General features: G+C 50.2%; 1 protein-coding gene across 1 annotated transcript; it reads right to left on the bottom strand.

Annotated features, from left to right (window-relative positions):
* Window positions 1-881: 881 nt before the first annotated feature.
* On the bottom strand, window positions 882-14254 carry SASH3 (SAM and SH3 domain containing 3). The gene is made up of 8 exons (XM_011384201.2): window positions 14021-14254; window positions 6994-7089; window positions 6502-6648; window positions 4912-5053; window positions 3524-3672; window positions 3164-3373; window positions 2882-3032; window positions 882-2401 (listed from the first exon to the last, which is right to left on the bottom strand). The coding sequence occupies exons 1-8, from the start codon at window positions 14075-14077 to the stop codon at window positions 2211-2213; spliced, it is 1143 nt and encodes a 380-aa protein (XP_011382503.1). The 5' UTR covers window positions 14078-14254; the 3' UTR covers window positions 882-2210.
* Window positions 14255-14605: the final 351 nt, after the last annotated feature.

Raw genomic sequence — 14605 nt, 5'->3', positions numbered from 1 at the left:
GCTGGGGGAGGCTCTGAAAGCTTGGTGGACTTTCTACTCAACTTATTTAAACTGTCTGATCTTCAGGTTTATCCTCTGTAAGTTGGGAAGGTGATGATACCTACCTCAGAGATACTGTGAAGATTATATGAAAGAAGAAATGTAAAGCATTTGGTGCCTAGCACACATGTCAGTGCTCACTAAATGGCAGCCATTATTCAGTACCATTGAAGCTTTGAGGCCCTTTGAGCTCCTTGTTTCTTTGCTTAGGATGATTCTAACAGTTCCCTGATGCCCACAGCCACTATTGGCAGTGGGATGAGTGTACCTGAGAAGAAAGCCTGGAAGTAGAGTGGCCTTGTCTTTACTCTGGTGGCAGCTCTCATTCCAGTTTGCCCTCCCTAATGCAGTTAATGCAGAAACAAAGGAAGCCAGAAGTCCTTGTCTCCATCTCACTGCCCAGGAGATGGTGTAGCTTCTGTGGGCACAGGGTGGGGCCCAAGAAGAGGTGGCCTCAGAGGAAAGGCCCAGCTGAATCCAAATCTCTCCCTTTTGGACCCTGGACAGCCCCCAGTGCAGGGCCTTCCTCATTAGGGTAGAGGTGTTCAAGACTCTTGTTAAAGGAATAATTCTAGAGAGATATAGCTACTCCTAATTCTCAGACCCCAGAAAACCTGTGGCACTGAGAGCCTGAGCTCCTAGGGGAGCTGGTTATTGGGAAAGGTGGAGCCAGCTAGGGCTTCAAACTGGAACTTTAAGTCAACAGGATCAAGGGCACTGATCATCTTTAGGGAAGAGGCAGATGGCCCTGAAAGGACAATGGAGACATTTTTCTGTGTCCAGCTTTGAAGGAGACTGGTCTGTCTCTCCTCCAACCTTCTTTCCATAGGAAAGATAACTGGAGACAGTAATTTTGTTTTACTTATATTTATTGCTGCTAACCTATCCCTCTCCACCCCCTTATATTTACACAAAACCCTTCCCCGCAAGTTAGCTTTACCAAAGTTCCTGGTAGTAGGTCCTGAAATGTGTCCACTAAGCCGCAGTCCTAGATTTAGTGGGCACTATTTGTCCTTGGGCCAGTTGAGTCCCGGGGAAGGGTTACTCTAGAATTCAGGGCACAGATTTGGCACTGGTGTCAAGGGAGGTTCACACCAATAGACATTCTCCCTCCCCTTCTGGAGCTCAGGGTACATCAAAATCTTTAGTAAAGTTGGGATAGTGGACTTGCCTAGTTTGTGTTTTCTTTGCTTGTAAGGACTCACAAAAGAGGCCAAGTCTGGGCCTAGACCTGCATCTTGCTCCTTAGGGGCCACTCTGCCCTTGGAAGCCAGGTCTGACCATCTTCCATTGACCTTGGGGAGAAGTGTCATTTGAAGGGGCCAGAAGTGGAAGGGGAGGGCACACGTTGTATGAGATATGGGCATTGTTTTAAGCTGGGGTAAGTTACCGTTTGTCCTGAGTTACATGGGGAGGTGTGGAACAGATGAGCATAAGGAGCCATTTCATTTGTGAGCCCAAGGCCCCTCCAGCCCCTTCAGTAAACCCCACTGCTGTCCTGGGCCACGGGTAACATTTAATGTCACAAAATGTCAGAGTTGGCAAGGCCCTCAGAATCTATCTATTCTAATCCTGACCATCCTAGACAGATTGGGGAAGACACTTGGATCAAATCAGATAGTGATTTAGTGGCTAAACCTATCAGAAAGTTAGGAGGAGAAAAGGTACATGTGGCTTTCTTCAGACCTTATTGAGGGCAGTCTGGATTTACCCATGATCAATTAGAATCTTTTTAAATGGCCAGCTTCCCTAAGGTCCTGAGACTGACCTGAAATACTGACTTGGCCCCTTTTTCAGGAGCAGTGCCTCAGGGAAGGTGCTGTGGGGTTGAGGAGGATTGGGAGGCTTTGGTGGTGAGAGACTTGGGCAAGGAGGCTCCTTGGTGCCCCACTTGGCTGTGGCCATGGCCAGAGCAGGCTGCGCTGTCAGTAGCTGGTAGAAGGAGAGAGCCAGGCAGGTGGGATGTGCTCTCAGAGGCTCTTCATTTACTCCCGCCAAGCCTGTAGGGCCCTGCCCAGCCTCTCTCGACCTAGGTGACCTGAGGGGAGCAGGGCCGGGCTCAGTTCCAGTCCTCCACTAGTCCTCCAGCACAGGCCACTGCGGTAGGCCAGGTCCATCCCTGCTGCTTGTGCTGCTTGGGCCCAGCCTTGGCCCACCACTGCCACCTCTGCTCAAGGTGACCCGGCTAAGGAGAGGCAGTGCAGCTGCTCCTCAGCTCCTGCCAGCTCCGCCTCATCACGCCCACTCTCTGAGCCCTCGAAGCAGCCTGAGTCCCGCGGAATGTCCCCCTTGGGGTCTGACGCAGTGTGTGTCGCTGGCTCCTGGCTGCTTTCGGCGCCCTCTTCTGCCTCCTCGCTGCCGGCTGCCAGGGGTGAGAGTGGGATACAGAATGTGGAATTTTGAGACTTAGCAGGGAGGAGGTCAGAAGCCCCAGAGAGCCCTGTGAGGGGGTAGGGACCCTGGGGGTAAGGACACTGTAGGCAGTCTCTCCATCTGGGCACCCACCACGACCCCTGCCCTTCTTGTGGTTTCCAGGCCTAAGAGTTCAAACTTCTTCAGCAATAAGCCAGGAACCAGGACATCTGCACCTGAATCCCGCCTCTCCATCACCTAGCTTTGAGGCCTTGAGTTCATGCCTTACCTTCTCTGGCCTTAAATCTCCCCTAGCATCCCAAAGAGAGTGAGGCTTGATAATCCCTTAAACTCCTACTCCCTACAAACTTTGCCTGAGGCTGGAATTCAAGTGTGGAAAGTATCCTCCCACTGTTCTGGGCCCAGAGCAGAGGCCTCCCGTCCCTGAACTGCCAGCAGGCACCCCCACCTGGCTCCTATACCCACTCACTGTCGTAATCCAGCAGCAGCTCTGCAGCTGTGAGCAGCTTGGCCCGGTGCTGTGGGTCCGTGATGTTCAGCTCATTCAGGTGTGTTTCCCGCAGCTCTTTGAAGTCCTCCAGCGTCTGGTAGCCATTGAGCAGCAGAGTAGATGTGTGTTCCTGTGGGCAGAGGCAGGCCGCCAGCGTGGCTGCTTACAAGCCACCCCTGCCTGGGATCCCTCCTTTCCCACATAGCTGGGGCAAGGGTGCCTCCCTTGATCCTAGATGCTAGTGCAAGTTCAAGCTCAAACCTCTAGGCCAATGCGCTCCAGCAGTTCATGCAGAGTCTTGGGCTTGGGCCTCTTGCCTTTGCTCTGTCGGCGGCTGGGGCGGGCAGGCCCCACAGCCTCCTCAGGCAGCACATCCACGTAGATGAATTTGAAAGAGCCCAGCCTGCCATTGAGCAGGCCCAGCCATGTGCCCACAGGTGGTTTTTCAACAATCTGAATTACATCTCCTTTCTGTGGGAGGAGAAGGGAGCAGAGCAGATCAGGAGAGAGTTGAGGGGTTGTCCCTGAGCCTCCCCCGACACTGTCCTACCGTGGCTAAGTCCAGCCTCCTTTATGGGTGCAACCCGCCAAGCTCAAGTGGGGCCTGGATGCCAATCTTACCTGCAGTTTCAGCGAGTCGTGGTCATAGGGGCTGGGAGTGAAGTCGGTATGAACTCGGGCCCGGCCACAGAAAGGCCCTGTGTACTGAGGGGCAGGTGGTTCCTCCCTGAAGCTGCCAGAGCCTGGGATGGGGCTGCAGAGCTCACTGCCTGCAGGAGATTGGAAAGGAAGGAGGGTCACCTTTGCCCCAGGCCTTCAAGGGGGTCTCTCTAGAAGTCATGGGGCTACATGCTGGGAAGAAATATGGATGCTGGCCACTCTTGTACTACAGCAGGGATTCTGGCCCATCCCCTTGGTCACCCTGCTGCAGCACAGCTTCACTTCCAGGGCCTTAGACATGAGAACAGTTGACTAAAGAAGGAGAAACAGCTCACAAACCAAAGAATGGGCAAATTGGGAGGGTCTCTAGAGACCAACTGGGCCAACACCCTAATGAACACATGAATACTGAGGCCAGACAGGCCAAACGACCTGCCTAAGGTCTGTCACCTTAAAATTGGCAGCACTGAGTCTATTACATTCCAGGTCTCCTGACTCCCACTCCAGTGCTCCTTCCACCCAAGAAGCCACACCCTTTACTTTCTCTATTTAATAAGACTCAGTATCTAGTTACATCACCTGGAAACTCAGAAGGGCTCTTTCTCTCTGGGAAGGGCAGAATGAAGGGCATTTTAAATGGCTTTCAGTTGAGGAGCAGGGAGGTGTTTGAAGAGCCAGAGAACAAATGGGGAACTTGGAACTAGCCTGAGGGGTGAGATGGTTCCTTTGCAGGTCTGTAGCCCAAAGGCCAAAGGCCTTCATCCAGGCAGGGCTGCTAGAACCTCCTGTCCAGCCCCATGGACATCTAGAAGATGCCAAGTGGTACCCTGAGTCCAGCAAACCAAGGTCTGGGGTCCAAGAGGCTGAGTCTTCACAGCTGGAGACCCATTATTCCTACTCCCAGCCTGAGATGTCAGAGGCCCAGGCAGGTGTAGACTTTAGCTCTCCTTGGTAGGGTGGGAGTGGACTGGTCCAAGATGGCAATGGGGCCCTTCTTCTGCCCTTGAGTCCTCCAGGGCCTGGGGACAGCAAGTCGAGGCTCCTCTAGGGCAAACCTGAGTTCAAGACTGAGTCACCTTGGGCAAGTAACTTAACCTCTTTGAGCCTCAGTTTTCACATCAATAAAGTAGGGATAATAATAGTACTGGCCCAATTATTTAAAAAAAATAATAGTACTGATCCATGAAGTTTTTGTGAAGATTTAATGTGAAGAGGGCTGGGAAGTTCACAGCAGGCAAACCATAAAGGTTCATTTCTCTTGTCTGCTCCTCCCAAACAGGAACTTGCCTGGTCCTAACACAGTTTTTTTCTCCAGACTCAGCATGTGTCCTCCCACATCCCCTACTCACCTGTTGACTCCTGGCGGTTGAGTGCTGGGAGCTCACGCTCCTCCTGCTCAGAAAAGGCCAGTGCCATCTTCTCAGGGCCAGGGCTGTCCAGGTTGCAGTCTGGAGATGTCGGGGAGGCTGAACCCTCCTCCAGAGTATCTCCCTACATGGGAAGGGGGGCAAGGAGCCCTGAGTGGCCTCTCTTGGGGTGTACATGGAGCAGCCCCGGGTCCAGAGGAAATGAACATGGGCTTGGCAGAGGACTGGGGCTTGTCTCCAGCCCCAGCTCTTCCACTCACAGGTACCATGGCACTCTTAGAGCTCTAGATTTCTCTTCTGTAAGGTGGGAATGACAGTCCTTGCCCTGCCCACCTCATGGAATAAGGCTCAGCTAGGGTCACGTGTAAATGTGCTTTGTCAGCTTAAAGGGCTAAATGTACATGCAGAGCTTGGACTCAAAGCTGTTGCTAGGACACAGTCAAACAGTTACTACTTTTGACTATGTTTTCATGTGCCAAGCACCTTTGTCATTTTATTCAATCTTTACTTGAGGGTAAGTGCTTGATCACCCCAAGTTTCCAGATGAGAAGTAATGGAAGAATGTTCTTAAGGCTGTGAACAAGCACCACCCACTTCCTTCCCTAGCTGGCCTGCCTCCAGAGCTCCCCAGCCTCACCATACTACAGTGCAGAGGTAACTCTTTCACAACTGGCTCTTTGGGAATAAAAACCCTGATGTGTAGCAGTCACTAATTCCTGTGTTATAAATGCTCCTCATGGCTCATGTCATTCTACCAGTATGATGTCACCGACCAAGCAGAGCACCATCATAGGCTATTTCCTCCACACAGAGACTATAGATGAAAATAACCTCAGGGGCATAGAGAATAGTGAAAAGCAGTCCAAGAATTAGGACTTTTGAGAATTGACTGTATTCTCTTTATTTTTAATATAATTCATTTAATTCTTAGTTTATATAATTTAATTTTCAATATTGTTGTGTTTCATACCTGACTCACAAAATTCCTGAAAATTTGATGAACTGCTGTCCTGAGCTGGTATGAGCCAGCACTAGCTGACTCTAGCACACCACTGCCTTGGAGCCTCCTATAAGAGTCACAAGCACGCCAGACTCTGTGTAACTTCAGCTACTTAACTGTGTCTGCCCCGTAGCTGTGTGTCCCACCCTCCTTCCTTGGGCCAAAGCCAGCCTTCTCCAATTTTCTCTCATAGGAACTCCTCTTTGAATCAAGCCTTCCCAACCCCAGGGGCTGGTTCCAAGCAGAAATTTATGGTGGGCGAATTTGGCTCAGGTGATCTCACCTCTTGTTCAGCTACCCACCCTCCTCCAGTTTGTCTTTTCAGGAAGCTTCTGTTATCCCAATTTTCATTCCTCCTCAGACCCCACTCCTGGTCCCTCAGGACTGTGGTGCCTTGCTGCCATGTCCATGGATGAGTGAGCTCTGCTCCCATGTGACCTTTCTTCTTGTATTGAATCGGGCCTTCAGGCATGGTACCTGAGCAGTGGCTGTCAAGGTGGCCATGCTCCAACCCTGTCAGAGTGATGCCTGTTCTATCTGCCTCTACCCCTCCCCTGGATCCCAGGTCTCACCATCTCCTCTGACAGGGCCTTCACCATCATCTTGCCCATCTTCCTGTTCATGGTTCGGGAAATTACGGCCCTCCACTTCTTCCCCAGCTTTTTGCCACTCTTCCCAGTATCCTCTGGGGTAAGGGCACCTGAATCATCTTCTGGAATCTGTGACAACAAATGAAGAGGTCTAGAGACCCTGGTGCTCCTGCATGGGTTCAAGACTTGGGGGAAGGAAGACTTTGGGTCTCAGCAAGGATGGAGGGGCAGGAATGAGAAGCTCCCATCCCCTTCCTTGTTAGCCCCAGTCCTGTTTTCAGCCCTATTAATTTATAATTAATTTGTAATAGAAAACAATGCAGGTGAGTTCTGGGGCCCAGGATTTTGGTAGGTGGGAGAGGTGGACCTTCTTCTGAGGTAAAGCAGACTTTACCTCACCAATCTTAAAACTCCTCTTTCCCCTCCTCCCTCCCTCCCAGCCAGACCCCTCAACAAGGAGGCCCAGAAACTCACATTATCATCCAGATTAAATTCCTTCTCGCTCACCACTGGGGAGCTGGGTTTGGATTTGGCAAAATCCTTGAAACTGCTGGAACGCTGAAGTGAGAGCTGGAAGAAGCAGAGATGTTGCAATCGGTGGTGCTAAGATGGCTGGCTGAGTAAGGAGCTATTTCCACTCCCAACACATGTGCACATACTCCAGGTCTGGGCAGCCACATGTGTCCTGAGGTCCCAGGGCTAATGAGGTGAAGCACCAAGATGTACTTGGAGTTATCTGGCTTCATCCTGTTCTTCAGCAGACAATGGCCTCCATTGCTGGCCCTGGAGTAAGCTCTTGACCTCAGGAGACTTGGACCTCACTTAGGCCTCAGACTAAGTCCACATTTCCACCAATACCTGATGTTTGGTTCCCAGAACCCTGGAGTGAAAGACTAAACGAGTTGGAGGAAACACATATTTCCTCCTAGAGACGTACCTCAACACGAACAATAGCATCACCTTTACTTAACACAGCAAACCCAAACCCCACAGCCTGGCCTTCATGTTATGGGCCTGCTGCAAGCATAGTCTGTTACAATGATAGCTGTAAATGCATTAGGGCCCAAACCTGGTGAATCTGTGTCCCAAGAAGAGCAAAACAATCCCAGGAGTCAATAAGAGCTGGCATTAGGCTTTCTCAAAAACCTCAGCAGAAGCAGTCAGAAAAGGTGTCCATAGATTTGAGACACAAAAGATTGGTGATAATTTAGTAAAAGAAAGCTGCCATGTTCTCTTCCTTCATCTCACTTTTTAACCTTATCTACTAATGTGATGAACTGGCTACTGTTGATGTGTGCTGATATTCAGAATTTTAGGCCTGACCTATTGTTTGCAGTGATGAGATTGTTTTCAGGAAATGAGCTTTCTTAACTGTATGTGCATGCACACACCAAGACAGCAGCAGAAACCAGGGCCAGACAGGTAATGAGGGCAGGTTTTAGTCACAAGAAGTGGAGGCTGAGCCTGAATAAAGACCAACAGTCAAGACCATAGATACACACAGGAACCAGGGTTCACAGATGGCCAGACAGATAGAGCAGGATAGACTGCAGACACAGGAGATAAAGGCTTGAGGAACTGAAGCCTCAAACTTGCACAAAGCTGAAAGTTTCACATCCTCTTTGCTATGAAAGGAGGGTCCAGTGACAACCTTTCAGGGCTGGGGCAATATCACCTGCTCTCCCAACACATACACAATTAGCCCCAACTCCTGGGGACTGCAATTAAGCACTTTTATTCTCTTGGTGGGTCTTGACCAAAGGCAGGTCAGCAATCAGGGTCAGGCGCCACACCTTCCTCAAGGTTGCAGCAAGCTAACTGACCAGAAACTAGGTCAGCAGTCAGGTCAAGCAGACACTATCACAATGAAGGCCTCCTGGGTGGAACACCTACAACTTCTGTTAGAAAGCCTCTTCTATACTACTTTGAGGAGCTGGAAAAGGAGGTGGAAAAGGAGTTGGGGGTGGGGGGAAAGCATGGTATGGCCACTTTGGTTCCCATGCATCCCTTCCATCCTTCTTCCTTGGTTTTCCCCACCCACTATTCTTTCCTCTTTTGCTTCCTTTCTTTCCTCTTCCCTCCTCTACTTTCCATTTATTTCTTCCTCTTATATAACTAGGATGCAGCCACCCAGATGAATTCTTGCTCTCACTGCCTGGAAAAGAGGGAACAGAGAGAGGGTGGGCAACAGGCTGGCCTGGGGCCTAGAAGACAGGCTGGGCTATTTATAGGCCAATGGGGTCTATAATGACCTTTCTTCCACCACCTCAGTTTGAGGCCAGGAGGCTTATAGTTGCCCCTGAAACCCCAGAGACTGGCAAGCCTGGAAAGCAAGCAGGAGGGCCGGTGTGGGGCCGGAAGTGAGCTTTGTTGGGGCAGAGTAAACTCACCGCCAAGCCACCCTCTAATCGCAGTTCTTTCCTTTTCCTGTCATTAATCTACAGTCTGGGAACTGGGAGGGGGACTTTGGCTCCTGGGACCTTGTGTCAGGGCCCTTCTGTCCCAGCTTTAGCCCAAAGTGGAGGAAACTATCCCAAAGAGGTGTGAGGGTGGTACTGGGACTTGGGCCCAGCTGGCTGATCTTCAGCCCTGGGACATGAGAAGGGCAGTACAAGTTCTCCAGGCAACTGGGGTGGGGGTCAGCCAGCCAGAGTGGCCTTTTGCCCAGCCTACCTCCAACCTCAGAGATAGCCTCAAATATCCTGAATCTCTTCCAGTGTCTCCAAAGTGACTTCCCACCCAACTATGAGTGGATATCCTTGAGTACCTTTGGATTTTCTGCCTGACCCCCATTTGGGGTGAAGCCTTCTTGGGAGTCATGCCCAGGGGGCAGGTAGAACCAAACATTGTTCTTCATGTTTAACATTTTGGAAAGAATTATTTTTTTCTGATGTCAGACATTGCTGAGTTCAACTCTGAGACGTGTGACCTTCACCAAGTTATTTAACCTCCTTAAACCCCAGTCTCTTCACTCGGTGTCAGCTGGTAAAGGTTCACATCTTGGTTCTGCCATTGACCAGCTGTGTAAAGCTGGCTGAATTCCTCAACTTCTCTGGGCTTCTGTTTCCTCGTGGGTAAAATGAAGGCAAGGACATCTACCTCACCAGGGTGTTGGGAGGATGAAAGGAATGAGTGCTTGACACAGCCACCCTCAGTGAATGTCCAAATGTCTGTGTATGCCTTAGCCTTTCCTATGACCCACCTCCAGGCTCTTACCCAGGGCATTCTCCACTTGGAACACTCCACCTTTTTCTCTGTCAACCGTAGTTTCTCCCCTCCTTCAAAATCCAATTTAAATGGAAAAAAAAAACACATTCCCATCAACTGTAGAATGGATATATAAATTGTGGCATAGTCATAAAAGGGGCTAGGATATAGCGATGAACTTAGGACAGCTCTCCCCAACAATATGGATGAATCTCACAGACACCAGAGTATGCTGCACATATGATTCCTTGTACAGAAAGTTCAAAACCTGACAAAACTATTCTATGCAGTTGAAAGTCAGAATAGTGGTTATTCCTGGGGAAAGGGCTGTGTAGTTACTGGCAGGGGAATGAAGGAATCTTGTAGAGTGTTAGAAGTGCTCTGTCAATCTGGATGTTGCTTACACAGAGATGTGTATTATAGAAATTCATTGATTGGTACACTTGATTTATGCACTTCTTTGTATGAATATTATACTTTAATAAGCAGGTTTTTCAAATCCGGTTTTAAAGGTGCTGCTCCCTGCAGGAAGCCTCCCCTGACTATTCCCTCAGAGCCTCACAGTGCTCCTGTTGGCATCTTCTTCCCCTGGTTCCTAAGCAGGCTTGGTTTTCCCCATGTGTCCCCACAACTAGACTCTCAGCTCATTTCTATACCAGTCATATACTTAGCACCTTCTAGGCTCCAGGCTCTGGACCGTGCATGTGTGGAAATCCAGTAACCAGAGGTTAAAATACCTCCCCTATGCCTGGCACCCTGTCAAGGGCTTCATGTGTGCCAAGTCACTCCAACCTCACCATAACTCCGTCTTACGGCCTCACTTCCCAGTGCCCTAGACAGTTACACAGCTGGCAGTGGAAAGAACAGGGGTTTGAACTCACATCTCTGCTCTGGAAACTTATGCATGTTATTGTGTTCAGAGCTTACAAAGTCATCTTCCTTTATAGAAACAGATTGAGTGCAATGGCTACTTCAGGTGGCGTTTGGAGGGAGCTACCAGGAGAGAAGATGGGCGCATGGAGGAGGAAGGGCTCAAGAGGGCTTCATGGTGGAGGAAACACATTTGAGCTGGGCCATGCAAGGGAGCCAGGGTTTCTCCAGGAGTTGCTAAGAAGGGTTTAAATGGCAGCGAAAGTCAGGGACGTTCCAGTGTGGTGATGTAATTGTGGGTATGCCAGTGCATATGGTGGGAGGTAAAGCAGAAAAGGCCATGCAAAGCCCTTGCCAGGTATGCTAAGGAATTGGGCATTAGCCTGGGGGAACTAACGAGCCACTGGAAATACAAAGTGCATCCTGGTGGGGGTGTGCTACTGGAGGTGTTCTATAGGAAGGGAGCCTGGGTAGTGTGCTGGGATTGGAAGAGAGACGGGCAGGAAGAGACTGGAAAGAGGGTACAATTGAGCACTTGAATGGGAGCCTAGATTCCTCTGCATTTCATTTGGCAGGAGGTTCAGGTTGTGAAAGTAGGGGTGCTGTGGGTTGGGATCTTCCTTAGGGGAGGCAAGTCCCAGGACAAACCCTTGTCCATATCCTACCTCCTAACAGATCAAAGGGAGTGCAGAGAGAGACCCTGATGGAGGCAAAAATCTGCAAAGGGCAGCCAAGGGGTATGTCCCCACCCTTAAGTCAGGGCCTCCACAATCCTTCATGATGACCAATAGGTGCCACATCTTGATCCTACCATCCTGGAATGCCTGTTCCCGCCTCAGTTCTGCTGCCTGGAAGGTCCCTCATTCCATAGCCATCTGGGTCTTCCCTGCAGAGCCCTCCTACTGATGGATTGTCTTTCATGCTCATCAGATTCTTCTAGTGCTTTTGAGCTCAGTAGGGGATAAGAGTGTAGAGGGAGAGAGGTTAACACTCTGGAGACAGACAAATTTTGGCTTAGATTTCTTCTCTGTAGCTTATGAGCTGTGTGAACTTAGATAAGTCTCTGAGCTTCAAGCATAAAATAGGGTTAAAGACAATACCTGTCCCTAACTTACAAGGTTGTCATGAAAACCCAAGGAGCTAAGAGATGGGTGGAATGCACAGCACAGCACCTGGCACCTGATGAGCTCTCATTCAGTGCTGGCTCTTAGTGCTATTCAGTCTTGTTTTATTCACTTCAGGTCTGGAACCCCCTCTTGTTCTTTTTTGTCATGTGCTTCTCACCCCTGCCCACGCCTATAGCATACACCTCCTCATGTGCACATGCATGAGCTAAACAGAGCACTCTCACATTTATTGTTTCAGGTGATCCATGCAACCTTCTGAGGTAGACAGATCAGGAGCTAAACCCTTTTTCTGAGATGAGAAAACTGAGACCAAAAGAAGGTCAATGAATTGTCCACGGTCCTACAGCTAGAACTTGGTAGGATTCCAACTCTACTTTCTTGCACCCTGCACAACACTTTCTCTATTTGGCAGGCCTGGGAGGAGGAGCAGGGGCAGGAGAGAAAGGCCTCACTTGCCTTGGTGTTTTTCCCTCCACCACGTCACCTTGCCCAAGGTAAGAGTGGTGGAGCAAGCCACTGCCTCCAGGCCCAGGGAAGATACTGTCGCCACCTTCTGGAATCGTACCTCAGCTTTTCTAAAGACATTTCCAAGGTTTGGGTCTTGGAAAGTGGCTCCAGAGGCTGCCAGGCTCTAGCAGGGAGGGGTGAGCTTTGTCTGGAGGACCACATGGGTCTTGCTTCTCCTGGGAGAGGCCTGGGGGAAATTCTAGAGGCCCAGCCACCAAGCACAGAATTGAGAAAATGAAATTGAGGTAAGAAGACTAGGACTTTTGCCTTTTGTGTGCCCCTGGCACCTCTGCCTGAGGTGGCACACGGTACTAGCATCAAAGTGTCAGCTCTTTTTTGACTCTTTCCTCCAGCTCAGCTTCCCTGTGGTTTGGGGCCCATCAGTGTCTAAAACAGTCTTGGCTTCCCACCCCCATTAGGCGGAGAGTAAGGGGAAGCGGGCCGCTCACCAAGGAGAGATAGCCAATGGCAAGTTGGCTAGGCCCAGCGCTGAGCAGAGCTTGAACAGGCAGATGACAAAGCCTGTGTGAAAACTCATAAATCTCTCCCCAACCCCCACCCACCTCCACTGCAACCTTAGAAAAGCAGCTGGGGTGGGGAGAGTACAGCCGGAAGTGGCAGCCACCCTATGACTTGAGATGGGGCAGGATGCACACGCCAATGACCTGAAGCTCAGCCTTTCAGCTGGCTCAGCCTCAGCCTGAGAGCTGCTGCCCTGAGAAGGGGGTTCCCCCACAGGGCACCTGGGTTGAGCTCTAGGGGAAACAGTGAGGGCCTGGAGGCCCTGGACCTAGGCCTAGGGCTAGGCCTTGGCCTCTTGGACCTGGTTCAGGACTGTTTTTGGATGGTCCTAGGATCTTGCTGGATGTGCGGGATGTACTTGCTGATTTCTTGAGAGAATTTTATAATCAAATCAAAGAATTAAGTCTAGAAATCCTTAAATCCAAGTAGAGAAGCCTGGATCTGGTAGAGTCTTCAAGGAATCTTGTAGTCTGGCCTCTGTTCTAGGAAGATGAATACCTCAGCTGTCTATGACAGCTGCTTTTTGCTTTTTCCCTGGCCTTAAGAATCTTCCCCACCAAAGTTTTCCTCCTTAGCCCTCGCTCTTACTCCCCATCTCACCAGCATAATTTTTCATTCTTCACAAATAATTTCTTCCTACCCAGGAAGAACCTCTATGCTCCCTCTGCATTCCACTGCAGGTTTGAAGGCCCATTATCCCATCTCCAGGTTGGCCCCATCACCAGTGGGGCAGGACAGCTGCAACAGAGTTGAACCAAGTGAGCAGAGTCCCAGCTACAGCCAAAGGGCAGGGGCTCTGGGAACATCATGGCTCCAAATGGGGTGGCCCAGCAGGACACTTTAAGTGAGATGGCTCCTGAGAGGACATGCTTGAGCCGAAGCAGTGGCAGGACCAGGGTAGGGCAGAGACAATTAAGTATAGTTTTAGGATTCAACTTGAGAATTTTATTTTGTGATTCTCAAATTTTAGTCTAGGATTATAGCCCCTAATTTTAGGTCTGTATCCCATCATTGCAAGGTTGAATTCTATAAACAGAATTCTAAGAGTCTATTCTGTAACTCTATTTCTTTAGAATTTTGGAAGTCTCTTCTGTACTTCTGATACTCTAGTAATCTTCGAGCCCCTGTCTCATTGCCCTCAGGAGAATGGCCCTTGCCTACAGACTCAATGTATGGCCTTTGGCTCTTCCCACTTCTATGAGTTCTGGAGGGGATGGGTTGAGCGAGCAGAGGGAAGGAAGAAGTGAGTTCCCAGAAATGTTTCTCACCTTTTTCTTCTGAGTGGGCTCCTTCTCGCTAGCATTGGAGGGCTTGCGACGCAGCATGGTCCTCTATCCCGGCGACACTTCGTTCTTACTCTTTAAGTGTCAAGATGTGGAGGCCTCTTGTTTAGCCTCACCAGCACTGTCCAGGGGGTACTGCATGGACTGAGTCTCTGGCCGCCACTCTGACTGTTGCACTGGCAGCTTAGGGGTAAGGGCCATGGACACCCGGCAGCAGCAGCATACAGGAAGCTCTGCCACGTGACCTACTGTTACAGCAATCGCAGCCCCTGACGGCCCCCAGGGAGGAAGGAAGTCTCAGTTCAGTCTCCAGAGATTCTGATGCAGACAGCTCTTGGGTTGAACAAGCAGAGAAATGTCCCTACCTTGTTGTCTCAGGTCAATCATCACCAGTCCTTCTGCTCCGTCTCCCTGGAGGTGGCCAATCAACTTGATATGATACGGCTTACTCAGACCTCTTATCTCACTGACCAGAATCCAGAAACCAGAATTTGTACCATCTCTCTGCCTGTTGGGCCAATGATCCTGGTCACCTTGCATCACCCCTACCACCATCACTCCTATTTGTAG

The sequence above is a fragment of the Pteropus vampyrus genome, unplaced genomic scaffold (genome assembly GCF_000151845.1).
Source record: "Pteropus vampyrus isolate Shadow unplaced genomic scaffold, Pvam_2.0 Scaffold566, whole genome shotgun sequence".
Lineage (NCBI taxonomy): Eukaryota > Metazoa > Chordata > Mammalia > Chiroptera > Pteropodidae > Pteropus > Pteropus vampyrus.
The sequence above is the reverse complement of the archived record's forward strand: the minus strand, read 5'-3'. Positions and strand labels throughout refer to the sequence as shown.

Excerpts from the sequence above, each read along its gene's own strand:
- SASH3 (XM_011384201.2), bottom strand. The coding sequence starts at position 14,077 with ATGCTGCGTCGCAAGCCCTCCAATGCTAGCGAGAAGGAGCCCACTCAG. Across the intron at positions 6,649-6,993 it reads AATTTAATCTGGATGATAAT|ATTCCAGAAGATGATTCAGG; the intron begins GTGAGTTTCTGG and ends TTGTTGTCACAG. Across the intron at positions 3,374-3,523 it reads ACGACTCGCTGAAACTGCAG|AAAGGAGATGTAATTCAGAT; the intron begins GTAAGATTGGCA and ends CTCCTCCCACAG.